At 41.6% G+C, this 16,326-nt stretch overlaps 1 protein-coding gene across 3 annotated transcripts in view; it reads left to right on the plus strand.

The window, feature by feature from the left end:
* Positions 1 to 16,326, plus strand: part of REC114 (REC114 meiotic recombination protein) — a 184,123-nt gene that overhangs the window by 65,521 nt on the left and 102,276 nt on the right. Inside the window, exon 1 of one of the 3 annotated variants that reach the window (XM_027553174.1) lies at positions 6,484 to 6,648. The exons of the other annotated variants lie outside the window; for them this stretch is intronic. Coding sequence (XP_027408975.1) covers positions 6,490 to 6,648 — 159 coding nt within the window. The 5' untranslated portion in view covers positions 6,484 to 6,489. Of the gene's footprint in view, positions 1 to 6,483; positions 6,649 to 16,326 lie in introns of those variants that run through there. 3 annotated transcript variants of the gene reach the window in all.

The following is a 16,326-nucleotide window of genomic DNA, read 5'->3' on the forward strand; positions in this document are numbered from 1 at the left end:
TTCCTCAGGGTCTCTCAGTTTATTGTTAGAATGCTCCCCTGGGGAAAGGATTTTCATTTGGAAACATATTGTGACACTCTCAAGGCTGAAGCCTTCGGTGTGAGAAAACAGTGCAAGGGGCCCTGACCGTTCCCTGGGGTCCCCTGAGAATGTTGACCTCCTGGCTTCTGCCAGCCCTAACCTACCATCTGCTGGAGGTGCAACTGCGATGGCTACAGAATATTCAAAATATTCTCAATAACGAAGCTCAGAAATGCTTCTGCTGAGTCATTCTCCAGCACAAAGCGTTTTCTTTATGAGGCTCTCATCTGTCCTCTGAGGCGTAAATTGCAAATATCGCAGCCTCACTCTTCAGAGGTGCGTTAAATGACTTTTCCTGGGTCAGGCAACAAATGATGGAATAAGTGATGCATCAAATTGGGAAAGACTTCAAGGGGGTCTTCCTGTCTATGCTCCTATATATGATTACATATTTGTAGGCTTTGGGGTTGTAAATTTCCTGAAAACACAGCTCTGAGACTGAGATTTTAAGGTACAAAAATTTCTTCCTCAACTTTAGCTTCACTGATATGTTTCTTCTTGTTCCAACTTGTGTGGAGACAAAGATAGGAAAGGGTTATAAACCACCTCCCCCACGTCAGTGCTTTATAGCCTCAAAATGACTTTTAAATTATCCCTTTCACTCTTCCATATTAAAATGTGCAATCTTTTTGTTAAAAATAATTGGGGACCTACCATGTGCCAGGAACTCTGGATTCCAACCTAAGTAAAATATAAACCCGCCCTTCAAAGTGGAAATTCATAGTCTTTCTTTAGGGTTTGCTTGAAGTTCCTCTTTCTGACTCTAATCCAACTTGGTAAAATGTGCCCCTAAATCTACCAGCAGGCAAACATTTTACTAGCTTATTATTATTCTCTGTGTGTTTAATAAATGGAAAGAGTCTGTGTTAATCTCTCTTCATGTTGTGCCAATGATCAGCAACCTGTGGACAGGTTGGGATTGTCTGTGCCCAGTCACGTTGAAATCCCTTCAATTACCTGAAATGGAGCAGTTAGTTTTTGCCTGTGAAAGAAACAGAGCAGAAACCTGAAAATAATTGCTTTTTACCAGTGTGTGTAGAGTTCCACGGAAGCATCCCCTTCTTACACAGCATCCCCAGGTCTGACATCATGGAGACACCTCACCTGGCTTGACTTATGCAAACAGGGCTCTTCTGGGAAACCCCACAGACACCAGCAGTGCCTGCAGTTTCCAGTCCCTGTGTGGTTCCTGGAGCTGTGGCTGAGGGACACAGCAGGCAGAGTAAAGATGTTTATTTCTCTGTCATCTAGGAGACTGAAGCCATCATTTTCTTTGCTGTCTCATCCTCCTAGCAAGAGGGGATACATGGGGTCCCTAGCCTGTTTTGAAAAAGACTCGCTAGGATTCTGAAACTAGCCCTGCAGCTTGCCTCCAATATGATGCTGACTACTCATGAGACAAGCATCTCTGTCATCGTGCTACCTACAAAATAGAGTTACACAGTAAAAGGATTTGGGATAAAAAAATAATGTTTAAAAAAGCTAGTAACAGTCTTCTAAGGGGATCAGAGTAGCTCATAGTTACCTGTCATGCACGAGTCCTGATCACAAATACTGTTGTTCTACTGCTGTTGGTCAGCAAGGTATTGAAGGGTCTGCTTTGGATGTGACTTCTCTCTCCTCTTAATGCCTTTTGTACCATCTTCTTATGTATGCCTAAATTATTGCTAAATATATGAAAGCAGGGAACTGTCTGCCTTGTTTGTCACTGTCTTAGTTTGGCTTCCCCGAGAAACAGATGCTGGGACCAAAATTTAAGTGCAAGCAATTTATTTGAGAGGAGATTACAGGAAACGCTAGTAGGAGAGGGAGGCAGGGAAGCCAAAAAAAGAATTATTACCAAGAAGTTATATCATGGGTAACTGGAACCTGATCCCACGGGTGAAGCCTGGGGAATGGGATATTACACAAATCTCAGAGTTGTCCCACCTGAGGAGTGAGGAAATTGGGGTATTTATATCCCAGTTTCCATCAGTCACTGGTTGAGGGCAGTTCCTGTATAACAGTAATTGTATGTCAATGCAAAAAAAGATGAACCTTAATTCTCACTTCAGTTCATGCAAACAATTTAATGCAAGGAGGATCATATGTCTAGATGTAAAAGACAGAACTATAAAGTTTTCAGATGAAAACATAGGAGAATATATGTACAACCTCAGAGTAGTCAGAGATTTCTTAGGCAGGACACAAAAAGCACTAAAAAAAAAACCCTTAAAAATTAATAAAATTGACTTCATTCAGAATTAAATACTTCTGCTCTTTGGAAAACATTGTTAAGAAAATGAAAGGACAAGTAATAGAATGGGAAGAGTATTTTCAATACATATATCTAACAACAAACTTGTATCTAGAATATATAAAGAACCCCCTACACATCGGTAATGGTAAAGATTTGAACACATACTTCATGAAATAAAATACACAGATGGCCAGTACGCTGTTTGAAATGGGGCTCAACATCATTCGGTATCAGGGAAATGTAAATTAAAACCACAGTGAGATGTTACTATAGGTCCACTAGAGTTGCTAAAACTGAAAGGACTTGACATGCAAATGTCAGCATGGATAACTAGAACTTTCATATTTTGCTGGTAGGAGTACAAAATGGTACAACCACTATGAAGAACTCTCTGGCAGTTTTTATGGGGTTAAACATATCTATTTCTAGAAACTAGAAATTCCATTCTTGGTGTTTAATGAAGATAAATGACAGCACATATCTACAAAAAAAGACTAATACAAAAAGTGTTTACAACAGCTGAAAAAGCCAAGCAAACAGATAACAATTCAAATGCCCATCAACAAGTGAGGAACAAATCGTGATATAATCATGCAACAGAATGCTATTCATCACTAAAAAGAAATGAGCTACTGGTTTATACAACATGGATGAAGCTAAAAGACAAAATTACACTGAACAAAAGAAGCAGATATAAAAATATATCCTGTGGTTTATATATATATATATATATATGGCTTCCCAGGTAGCTCAGTGGTAATACAGGAGGTCCAGGAGATGTGGATTCAGTCCCTGGGTTGGGAAGATCCCTTGGAGGAGGAAATGGCAACCCACTCCAGTATTCTTCCCTGGAAAATCCCATGGACAGAGGAACCTGGCAGACTGTAGTCCATGGGGTTGCAAAGAGTTGGACACAATGGAGAGACTGAGCATATACATAGATATATATGTATAAAGTCCAGAAATAAAAAAGCTTATCTACAGTGATTAAAGTCAGACCAGTGGAAAAAAATCAGACCAATGGTTGTCCCTGGGAGTTGGAGACTGACTGGAAGGAGGCGCTCCTAAGGGAACTTGGTGTTCCAAGTTCAGAAATGTTCTGCATCTTTTTTGGATGGTGCCTACATGAATGTATACAGGTGTTAAAACTTGCCTAATTGAATATATAAGATCTGTGTTTTTTATTGTATAAAATTATACCTTAATAAATATTACAGACATATCTTTAAAAAAGAAAACACAATGGCCATTAAAAACATGGATTAATTTGTGTTCTGTCTACCCCACCCCTTCAGCCTCTAGGTCGTAAGCTTCAGGTGGACAGAACATCTGTTTTATCTTCTGTATTCCCAGCACCTACTACTGTGTCTGGGATCTCGTGAATGCTCAAGTCACATTTGTTAATATCAGAGGTTTTTAAAAGCCTCTGTGCATTGAGCTGTGGCTTTGTATTGAGCTGTGGCTTTGTATCTCCCTCTGCAGACATGATCCATTCTTGGCAGATGCTGGTGGCCCCAGAAGCTCGAGCACAGGTGCTTTGTCTAGGAAGGGAGCTTGCAGGTGGGAGCCCAGCAGGGCCCTGGGTGTCCTTGGGCACTGACAGGGTCCCAACTGTGAGCACCATCTGCTCCTGTGAAGGGTGTCTGACAGCATCCGCAGCCAGGGACCTGGAAGGTGAGTGCCTCTGAGATCGAATATCAGGCTCCCATCCCCATCCTCCTGCCTATGGGGCTGCATGGAAAGTCACTTTAACCCCACAAACAGAAAGTACCCACACATGTACTGCTTTGTAATTTGCCAAGAATTTTCCCACAGATGATCTTACTTTATACTCCCTAAGACCCTGGAAGATTGGTATTGGCTAACTCTGTTTCACAGAGAGGTAAAGTGACATCCCAAGGTCACACAGCTGGCAAGTGGTAGAATTGGGATTCAAACCAAGTTTCTAACCATTTACTACTATATTAAATGCAGTACTGCTGTGTCATTTAAGGACCTTCAGAAGCCATTTCTTAAATCTGACCCCTTCAAGCTCTACTGGACTAATGGAAAGATAACTAACAAATACCCCTTATCTTGAATGCAAGTTATTCTACATGCCCCTCAAAGATGAGCCTGCCTGGACCACCACTGTGATAGTGTCACATCTCTATGTCAATTTTCCATACTCTTCACCATCTACCAAGTAAAATTCACTCTCCTTAGCTGCTGTTCAGTGCTCTTTTGCCTAACTCATCTTTGTGGCTTCATCTTCCTTAAAACCCCTTGCATTCTGGCTGGTTATGTCACTATCCTCATCTCTGCAACTTTGCTCTTCAACTCGCCCTCCACCTGGAATACCAGTTTCATCCATCTTCCCTTGGGATGCTTTTACTGACCTTTCAAGTTGGGACTGAAATGCCACTGCCATTCCAGATTGTAGAGTTTTACATTACCTGAATCCTTAAAGCACCTTTCACTTGGCATTAACGTCAGACATCATGTACCTCACTTTGTCTTCTTTATTAGATCCTAAGGTCCTAGAATGCTAGATTCATGCCTATTTCCATAACCCCTGTAGTTACTAACATAGCTATATACTGTAGACATTTAAAGGTGTTTTGTTGAGTGAATAAATGACCACTTCTCCAACCATGGCCTATGCATTTAATACCCTTTTAAATGCACGGTTTTAAAATTTTTCTGCATTTTAACTTTATGTATTGGATTAACACAGCTTCCATCTTCCATACACGATGCTTCCAATTTGACCCAGCCTGCTGCTAAGTCGTGTCAGTCGTGTCCGACTCCTTGCGACCCCATAGACGGCAGCCCACCAGGCTCCCCTGTCCCTGGGATTCTCCAGGCAAGAACACTGGAGCGGGTTGCCATTTCCTTCTCCAATGCATGAAAGTGAAAAGTGAAAGTGAAGTCGCTCAGTCGTGTCGGACTCTTAGCGACCCCATGGACTGTAGCCTACCAGGCTCCTCCGTCCATGGGATTTTCCAGGCAAGAGTACTGAAGTGGATCTCCAGTGCCTTCTCCGGACCCAGCCTGCATAGATACCCAAATTCTTCGCAAGTGGGATGGCCTCAAGGAGAGACTGCAGAGTCCACAGTTCTACACCAGCTGTACAAATTGCTTCTACTCTAAGGACGTTATTTTGCATCTCCATCTATTCCATGAGAGTAATAATCTCTGTTTTGCTTTAATTAACCACAAGGTTGTTGAGAGAACAAATAACAGATGTAGAAGTGCTTTGTTGATTATAAATCATTCAGACCTGTTACTGAGATGCACCTGCTATTTGAGCCTCCCCTTTCATCGTTGGCAACATCCCACCCATTTGCTCCTCTCTTTTTTAAAGAGAACTAGACTGTCTGGGGAGAAGGCAATGGCACCCCACTCCAGTACTCTTGCCTGGAAAATCTCATGGACGGAGGAGCCTGGTAGGCTGCAGTCCATGGGGTCGCTAAGAGTCGGACACGACTGAGCGACTTCACTTTCACTTTTCACTTTCATGCATTGGAGGAGGAAATGGCAACCCACCCCAGTGTTCTTGCCTGGAGAATCCCAGGGACGGGGGAGCCTGATGGCCTGCCGTCTATGGGGCCGCACAGAGTCGGACACGACTGAAGTGACTTAGCAGCAGCAGACCGTCTGGAGGAAATATGAATAGGGGCCGCAGTAAGATGGGTTTCCTGACTGGTGGGTGGAATTGGGGCTGTGTTTTGGTGGGGTTGAAGTGGGCAGGGCTGTTGTTATCTGAAAGGCTGCTGTGAAAAAGGAAACGACACTTGTCCACATAGTGCAGAGAGTCCCATTGTGTAGAAATCACAAGGCCAGTTATCAGAGCGGCAGAAGATGTCCTGGGCTGCCTGACGGAAGTTGAGGGCCGGAACTACTGAAAAGCCAACTACCATTTATAAGTGTCACAGTTCCACTTCAAGGTGGAAGTTACCAAAACCACTTTGCCCACCACCATGAGAAGATGCTCAAGGTCCAGAGCTACGCCCTTAACCAGAGGACAACCCCGACTCCCCATCCGCCCCACCCTCACACGAGTCTCTGGGGCTTGTCCATTGGCTTCCACTCTGGGGGAGGGTGGGCATTGGGTCACTTCGCTTTCTGATTGGTTAGCTGCAGCGATTGACAGGCGTGCTGCGGCCGCCCAAGCCAGGAAGAGAAACATGGCGGAGGCGGGAAAAGAGCACGCGGGTCTCGGGTTACCAGTAGGAGAGGCAGCACAGTGGCCTTTGCAGCGGTATGGCCGCTTCATGCCCTCAGGCACTGGGGAGCCGCCTGGGCCTGGCCAGGAAGCTGGGATGGCTTCTTCCCCGACTTGGAAGGTGAGGCCTGAGGGCGGGAAGGGTTGGGAGGCTCTCACCCGGCGCAGGGAAGGAAGGACGACTGCAGCCTGGTTCCTGAGGCAATGTGTCTCCTCCATTGGCAGGTGGATTCTTAACCACTGAGCCACCTAGGAAGCCCCTACCTTGTTTCAGTTCAGTTCAGTCGCTCAGTCGTGTCCGACTCTTTGCGACCCCATGAATCACAGCACGCCAGGCCTCCCTGTCCATCACCAACTTCCGGAGTTCACTCAGACTCATGTCCATTGAGTGGGTGATGCCATCCAACCATCTCATCCTCTGTCATCCCCTTCTCCTCCTGTCCCCAATCCCTCCCAGCATCAGGGTCTTTTCCAATGAGTCAACTCTTCATGTGAGGTGGCCAAAGTATTGGGAGTTTCAGCTTCAGCATCAGTCCCTCCAGGGAACACCCAGGACTGATCTCCTTCAGAATGGACTGGTTGGATCTCCTTGCAGTCCAAGGGACTCTCAAGAGTCTTCTCCAACACCACAGTTCAAAAGCATCAATTCTTCGGCGCTCAGCTTTCTTCATACCTTGTTTACCTTATCTTAAATTAGAGATAATAATGGTACCCACTGGGTAGTATGGTTGTGAGCTTTAAGTTAATATATATATAAATCACTCAAACAGTGTTTCATATAAAGTTATGTAAGTGTTTACTGATACTATCATGATTGTTTTATTTTGTCCTGGTGATACGTTTTAATGCCACGGGTTGCTGATCATTTACTTCCTTTTGGTCTGGTTTCACTGGTGGTTGTGGACCCTGAGGTCTTGGATTGTGCATGTGTATGTGTGTTGATATGATTTGGGCAGCAGTGGGTAGGAGAAAAGTAAAAGGAATGAAAATTTCAGGTAGAGGATACAACATGTGCAAAGGCCCTGCACCTGTACAACCTCAGAGAGTGTAATGTACAGACAAAAAGAACAAGTCTGATGCTTAGACAACAAGGGGTCAGATAACACGGGATGAGGTTGTCTAGATAGGTAGGCGGGTACCTTATGAACAATGTCCTAAAACCAATAGGGAGCCACTAAAGGGTTTTAAGTTGGAGCATTTTCATCTTTGAAAGATCACTCTGGTTGAAGAGTGGAGACAGAATTGGAGAGGCATACGAGTAGAGTTCAGAAGATTCCCCTGGAGAAGGGATAGGTTACCCATTCCAGTATTCTTGGGCTTCCCTCGTGGCTCAGATGGTGAAGAATCCGCCTGCAATCCAGGAGACCTGGGTTTGATCCCTGGGTTGGGAAGATCACCTGGAGGAGGACGTGGCAGCCCTCTCCAGAATTCCTGCCTGGAGAATCCCCATGGACAGAGGAGCCTGGCGGGGTCCATGGGGGTCTCCAAAGAGTCTGACATGACTTAGCAACTAAGTAACAACAACAGGTAGAGTCAGGAAGATCACTTAAAATGATTTTGCAGTGTAGTGGGCAATAGCTGATAATGACTTAGGATGGCAAGGGTGGGAGGATAGGGAGGGAGAATGGCAGTAGAGATGGGGAGACCAGGCATGTTAAAGCTATGTTTTGGAGGCCAAAATGATAGGACTTGGAGATTGACTGGATATGAGTGGTGAGAATAAAGAGCTCCTGGGTTTCTGGCAGGAGCAACTGGATTGGGAAACATTGGAGGAAGAACAGTGAAGGAAAGATCCAAGACTTCAGTTTCAGATGTATTGGGTTTAAATGCATTTATGCAGTATCCAAGTGGAGATGTTGAATGGAAGAACATCTGGGCTGGAGAGGTAAATGTGTCATCAACATGAAGGTGACATTTATAGTTAAGAGATGATACAAGATTTCAGGACCAAGCTTCAAGGTAGGTCAGGACAGGTAGAGGGGACCGAATCCCTAAAGCAGATTGCCAAGGGTCAGAGAGTTGGGAGATACCAGGAGAAGGCAGATCCATCAAAGCTACAAAAGATTATTATAAGAGGGAGAAAACAATTAACTTTGTTGAATGATGCTGCAGAGTGAAGAATAATGATGACTAAGGTGTGTCCATTGGATTTAGCAACATGAAGATCCTTAATGGTTTTTACCAAGAGAAGTTTCAGTAGAATGAAGGGGGTGGAAGCCAGATAGAGGTGGGCTGAAAAGTAACTGTAAGTGAGAAAATGTGACCAATGTGTGTGGACAATTCTTCGGAGAGATTTGGCTGTAAATATGAGTAGAGATGGGGCATAATGAATTGTTCACCAATTTCTAGACTATCAGAGCTAAGACCACTAAAAAAGGCATTAAATACTTAGTTGTATTCTGTAGAGCACATCCTGAGAAATTGTAGTAGTTGTTGTTCAGTCGCTAAGTCATGTCTGACTCTTCACAACCTCATGGACTGTAGCACTCCAGTTTCCTTTGTCCTCCACTTTCTCCCAGAGTTTGTTCAGATTCATGTCCATTGAGTGGGTGATGCCGTCTAACCATCTCATCCTCTGCCCCCCACCACCACCCTTTTCCTTTTGCCTTCAGTCTTTCCCAGCATCAGGGTCTTTTCTTCCAGCATATCTTTTTGCCTTTAATACTATGGGGTTCTCCAGGCAAGAATACTGGAATGGGTTGCCTTTTCCTTCTCCAGTGGACCATGTTTTGTCAGAACTCATTATGACCTGTTTGTCTTGGGTGGTCCTGCAGGGCATGGCTCATATCTTCATTGAGTTATGGAAGCCACTTTTCCATAACAAAGCTGTGATCCATGAAGGGGAAGTTGTAGTATAGCTTGCAAATGCAAAATTGAATGAATAGTGTTAAATCGAAGAATCACTTATCTATAATAGGATCTTGAAAGAATGGAAACGTTTGAGGACATAATTAATTGTTGAAATTGCCCAACAGGTTCCTTAGTACTGTCTCTTCACACCCTTATAATTCTTTCTCCTCAAGCATCTTTGTTGGGTGCACAGCCTCAGATGCAACTGGGTAACTGTTAGACTCCCATCTTGCAACCTGGAGGTCAGGGACATTAGACCATTCTAAGGAGTTATTACATTTCTTACCTCTTCTTTGCAAGGCTGTTCATAATTTCTTATAAGGAGCAGCACTTTTCAACAGTTTTCAGATGTTTGGCATAAAGCCACAGCTACAGTGACAAGAGATGAGGTTTGCTTTTGCAGTGCTTTTGAAAACTGAACATTTGTACTTTCCTTTGAATCTGTGCCGAACCATCCTACCTGCTGTGATCAGTTTCAGCCTAGGTCTGTCATTTTGGGAGGGAAAAACGAAAGAGAAAACAAGATTTGTTCTATTTTATGTGTTCTGTGACTATTGTGCAATAGTAATGATAAAAGATGAGCCATCTAAAGAACTGCACTAAGTCCCATGTGAATTTCTTATTTTAAAAATGTGGTACCTGCAGTAAGAAAAAAAAATGTGTGTTAGGTAAAGCATAAAAATATATTATTTTGGAGAATAGAGTCATTCTGGTCTTTTTTTCTCTAGGGGACTTTTTAAGTTCAACCTTGGTTGAATCTATTTTGAGTTTTTTCATTTTTTCCTAAAATTGTGGGGAGAATCTGATTTTCTGATACTGTTCTATGTAGTTGTTTAATGACAAAGAAGACTTTCATCACAATGGGCATGATGCTAAGGCAAAAATGTTGATTAAGAGAAAAAAATGAATAGTACAACAAATCTAGTACTTCTAAGACTTGGAGTCATGGTTGAGAGGTAAGGTCAAGTCTGAGACATCTTATGTATAGACTATGGGATGTATATGTATATTGATTTATTTGTCTGAATTGAATTATTCTTATGAAAAGTTACTATCTATAGATAAGTTAACCACAGTTTGGAAGCAGATAAACTTTTTTTAAATTGAAGGATAATTGCTTTACAGAATTTTGTTGTTTTCTGTCAAAACTCAACATGAATCAGCCATAGATATACATACATCCCCTCCCTTTTGAACCTCCCTCCCATCTCCCTCCCCATCCCACTCATCTAGGTTGATTCAGAGCCCCTGTTTATCTTTCCTGAGCCATACAGCAAATTCCTGTTGGCTATCTGTTTTCATATGGTAATGTAAGTTTCCATGTTATTCTTTCCATACATCTCACCCTCTTCTCCCCTCTCCCCATGTCCATATGTCTATTCTCCATTGCTACCCTGTAAATAAATTCTTCAGTACCGTTTTTCTAGATTACATATATGTGCATTAGAATATGATATTTATCTTTCTCTTTCTGACTCACTTCACTCTGTATAATAGGTTCTAGGTGCATCCACCTCATCAGAACTGACTCAAATGCATTCCTTTTTATGGCTGAGTAATATTCCGTTCTGAATATGTACCACAGCTTCTTTATCCATTCATCTGTCGATGGGCCTCTAGGTTGCTTCTATGTTCTAGCTATTGTAAACAGTGCTGTAGTGAACAATGGGACACATGTGTCTTTTTCAATCCTGGTTTCCTTAGGGTATATGCCTAGGGGAAGGATTGCTGGGTCATATGGTGGTTTTATTCCTGGTTTTTTAAGGAGTCTCTATACTGTCTTCCATAGTGGCTGTATCAATTTACATTCCCACCAACAGTGCAAGAGCGCAAATAAACTTTTTGTAATACTGCGAAAAAAGTGTGCAAAAAATCAACAATTTAGAGACTTACTTGGTGGACCAATGGCTAAGTCTCCACGCTCCCAAGGCAGGGAGCCCAGGTTCAAGCCACGGTCAGAGAACTAGCTCTCACATGCCGCAACTAAGAGTTCACATGCCAAAGATCGAAGGTTCTGCATGCCACAACTAAGACCCAGTGCAGTTAAATCAGTAAATATTTAAAAAATCAGCAGTTTAGGACTGTGGTACTCAGATGTCAGTGTGCATATCCATCATTTTGTAAATCCTGACTTAGTAGGTCTGGTGTGGGCAGTGAAATTCTGTAGTTCTAACAAACTTCCAGGTGATACGGGCTATTGTTTCAAGGACCATACTTTGCAGAGCAAGAGTTTAGAAGATCTTGACTGAAATGGCAACCCTATAGTAAAATTAATAAAAATGAATTTGTGGGGTTATGAGGTAAGGCAATAAGATTAATAATGAATATGCAAATGTTGTATTAATAGGGTTAATATTTAAACCATCTGTCATTTAAGTGGAATGAGCAAATGAAATACATCTTGAACTTGATTTTAATTCCTTACATCTGTTAGCCCAGGCTTTCTGAAAGAATTATCATAAATAATAACAGATTGGTCCTTTTTATGTATTTTATGGTTGAATGTAATTTGTCTACTAATTTGAGAATAATTTTGAAAGGTGATGTTAATTGCAAGTTGCTTTTAAATTAAAGTTATACCACATTTTCCACACTCCAAGGATTTCTCAGACATGCCCTAATTGGTTGAACCTGACGCCGTCTTATTTTTTTCCTTTCAAAAGGGGGGAAAATCCTTTAGTTTTTATAGAAGGAACTTAAAATAATTGCCCTACTTAGAAGTTAAGAAATAGAAAATGAAGTTTGTACTTAAAATGAACTTTTAAATGCAGATTCAACATGAGATATACTTTGGGTCCTCTTAACAGTATCCTTTTTTCTTTGTATTTCATGTGCCTACATATGACCTAGCATATGATAGGTGCTCAGTAAATATTTGTGTGTTGGCTTACTTTTCTTAAGGTAGTGTGAGAATTATGATGTGATGATGTAGTTGCTCAGTTGCACCTGACTCTTGTGACCCCGTGGACTGTAGCCTGCCTGGTTCCTCTGTCCATGGAATTTTTTAGGCAAGAATACCAGAGTGGGTTGCCATTTCCTTTTCTAGGGTATCTTCCTGACCCAGGATCGAACCTGGATCTCCTACATTGCTGGTGGTCTCCTGCATTGCAGGCAGATTCTTTACCGACTGATCCACCTGGGAAGGTATTTCTACTAGGATGTGATAGCTACTATTTATTGTTTATTTTGGTATATTTCTTACAGCAGTCCTATGAAGCAAATATTATTGTACCATTTTATAGATAAGGGAACTAAAATTCAGAGAGGTTCAGTGACTTCCCAGGAACACAGAGAACTTCAGAGAGAATTCATACCCTGGTTTTCATGCCTCTAAAACTTGTCCCTTTAACCACTATGCCGTTTGTCTTAGAACTGTTAATATTTCATATGGGAACTAGCAGTTCAGTAATATAGATGAGGAATTTTGAGATTAACACACAGGGTGAAAAATGATAAAAATGATTGTAACTTTTTTTTTAAGGAAAATTTAAGATTCAGTAAAACCCCAAGAAAATTATTTTTGAAAATAGTGAAGTAGTAGTTCTTCTTTGCCTACCTGGTCATTTTTGATTGGATGCCTGATGTGAATTTTGTCGTATTGGGTGCAGGATATTTTTGGATTCCTATAAATACTCTTGAGCTTTTTGCTGGGATAAGTTATTTGGAGGCAGTGTGATCCTTTCAAGTCTTGCTTTTAAGCTTTGTCAGGTGTGACCAGAGCAGCATTTGATCTGGAGGTCTTTTTTTTTCCCCCTCCTGAGGCGAAACTCTTCAACATACATGCTCTACCCAATGCCCTTACATTGTGAGGTTTCTCTCTCTGGCTGATAAGAACAGACCCTATTCCCTGCTCTGTGTGAGCACTCAGGATTGTTCCTGAAGTGCTTTCAGGTGGTTCTTTGCCCAGGCTCTGGGCATCTGCTCCCACACACGTATATGCTGAAAATTTGAGGAGGGGTCTCTCTCGGTGTGGCGCTCTACTCTCCGGAATCCCAGCTTGCAAACTCACCCTGACCTTCCTGGACTTGGACTCCGTCCCCTCCACTTAGGGACAGCTAGCAAAGCTCTGCCTGTGCTCCTTCTTGTAGTTTGGCCTGGTAACTTTCTCCAAGAAGTATTCTAGGTCAATGGTAAGACTCACTTCCTTTTTTCTGTTATTTCTCAGGAATCATGTCCTTTATTACTTGATATCCAGTGTCTTAAAAACTGGTGTTTCCTCTAATTCATGCAGCTTTGTAGTTGTTTCAGGCAGGAAGGCAGATGGTCCCTGTTATATACATTAGTTTGACCAGAAGTGCATGTCCATAGTGGGTCATTCGATTCAGCCCATTTTGTCATTTTCCAGTTCAGTTCATCAATTCAACAGAAATTACTGGATTATCTACCGGGTACTTGTCATTTACTTAGGCACTAGAGAAGCTATGGAACTATCCTTTGTGTTTCATCACTTGAGTGCAGGATTACGAGTAGGGTCTGGTCACTGAAGTGGTGTTTCTCAAGGTGCGGTGGGCAGACTGTTTTCACCAGTCCCTCGAGGTTCTGGTTGAAGATGCAGATTCATGGTTCCTGCACTAGGCCTAATGAATCAAAATCTCTGAGGATGGCTCTCTAAGTGATTCTTATGTACTGCGATCTGTCTTCATGCCCCACTTCTGAAGGAAAGGTGAAGGAGAGGGAATAGTTGATAAAGTAATACTGATATTGTTTAATGATTTATAATTTATGTAGTAATTTCATAAACCTCTTCCCACTAATTCTCACATTTAAGATCTCTATTTAAATCTTAGTACCCTTTTATACACAAGAAGCTGAGCTGGGCCAGGTTAAATAGCTTGCCAAAGGTTTACAAAGGAGTGGAGAACTGCTTCTAAAACTCTTGTCTTCTTTAAGCCGTTCTGCTGTACACTGCTGCTTCCTCCAGTGGTACCTCCTTTTATGAAGATGTAGAGGGGTCATCAAGAATTATTATTCTTTCATGTAGGTTGCTTTTTTAAAAAGTTGACAGATTATGTTGTTTTATTAATTAGTATTAAGATTGGCTGTGAATAACAGAAAATGCAAAATTAAATGGATTAAACAAAATGAAAGTTTATTATTTACATAACAGCACAGGGCTGGTATGATACTCCACAGTGTCAGGAAATGAGAATCCTTCTATTTTGTTCTCTGCCATGCATGGCTGTGGTCTCATAGTCCACAACAGAACTGATATTCTGTATGGCTTGGTGGAGGAAGGGATGAGGAAGTAGACAAAGGGTTCATACCTGCTGTCCCGTAAGGAAGTTTCTGGTTAGTTGCCGCATGACACTTTTGGCTGTAGCCAGAACTTAGACCTGTGGTTGTCTTAACTATATGAACAGCTGGCATATGTAGTCTGAATTCCATGAGATCATGTGTCCAGCTGAAAATCAGGGGCTCTCTTAGCGTATAAGGAAGAAAATGGTTATTGGAAAACAACTGGAAGTCTCAGCTAAGAAATGACAACTTATTCCTGGTTGGAACTCAAAAAGCATTTCTAATAACAGCAACAACAAGCAAAAAAACTTAATTTAGTACATAATTACTGTATGTCAGTACCTAGAAAGGTGATTGGCAGACACCTCCCAAATATTTATTGAATCAATGAATCAAGGTCAGATATCCTGGTAAATATCTGATCTTGCATTATATCATTTAATCTTCTGATGACCCTATAAGGTAGTTATTACTGTTTGTATTTTATAGATGGGGAAGTAAGTGTACTTGTAAGTTGCAGAACAAGGATTTGATCCTAAATCTTTCTATTCCAGATAGTGCCTTTTTAAAAAGTAGTAGTCATTAGTGTTGTTCACCAGATTATACTAAGATTGCATATCCCCAGTCTCTTTGACGTTGTGTGTCATGTGACTGGTTTTGACCAGTGAAAGGTGAGCAGATGAGCAGAAGGTGCCTATGGATGATTCCTCATCTTCTTTCTCTTTGCTACAGAATGGCAAGTATTGGCTGCCCTGCCAGGGGAAGTCCTCTAGTGAGAATGATAGGCAGTGTGAGGTAGGGCGGGAAGACAGGGAGGAGAAGGATGCATGGGTAGTGTGAGTGAGAAAGAAAGCCTTTTCTTTGGGGAGTTGTTAATTTCTACAGCACAATCTAGCCTACATCTGACTGATACAGAAATAATTTTTATAATTGTGGTTGTTTAATTGAATTGTATGTCACATACAGTGTACATTGTAGATTGCTTAGGCTTTTGTGGAAGGATTTTCTAACAGATGTTCTAACATTTTTTTTTTCCTTTTGACAAAATCATCACTTGTTCCAAAGTACCAGATTATAAATACATATTTCCAACTCTATTCTCCTTAAAAAACAAAAAGTTAATTTGATTGTGTAACAGACATAGTTTTCATAGAGGCTATGGCTTGTTTGCAAACATGATTTAAGGTAGAGTTTATCTAGACAAATATTTTGAAGAATGTTTTTCAGTTTAGTGATTGAAGAAGTCTCAGAAGTTATAGTTTAAAATAAGGTCCGAGAAAATAAAAATTCATTTATGTTTAGGATTTGTTCCCTGCCTGCTGTGTGCCAGATACTGTTCAGGGCTCTGTTTAGAGATGATTAAGGCATCACCATTGGAAGATCTAGCCAGTTAAGCTCAAGTACCTGCTTATTTGGAATATAGGGTGCTTTTTACCTAAAAATGACAATATGGCATCTGAGAAATAAAGTGTTTCTTTAACTCAGATTTAGAAAAACAGTTTGGATATTGGAACTGTTAGAGGTATGAATGAACCTTGTTAGTGAATAAATAGAAGATAGTGACTTCTAATTAGTGAATAAATGAAGATAGCAAGGCAGGTGCAGAGACCTAGGGTAGGTGTGCCAAAGGGAGATACTACTTTCTAGTATACGCTTTAGTCGTATCCAGCTCTTTGCAACCTTATGGACCATAGCCCACCTGTCTGTGGGATTC

Source organism: Bos indicus x Bos taurus, chromosome 10, assembly GCF_003369695.1.
Source record: "Bos indicus x Bos taurus breed Angus x Brahman F1 hybrid chromosome 10, Bos_hybrid_MaternalHap_v2.0, whole genome shotgun sequence".
NCBI classification, from domain to species: domain Eukaryota; kingdom Metazoa; phylum Chordata; class Mammalia; order Artiodactyla; family Bovidae; genus Bos; species Bos indicus x Bos taurus.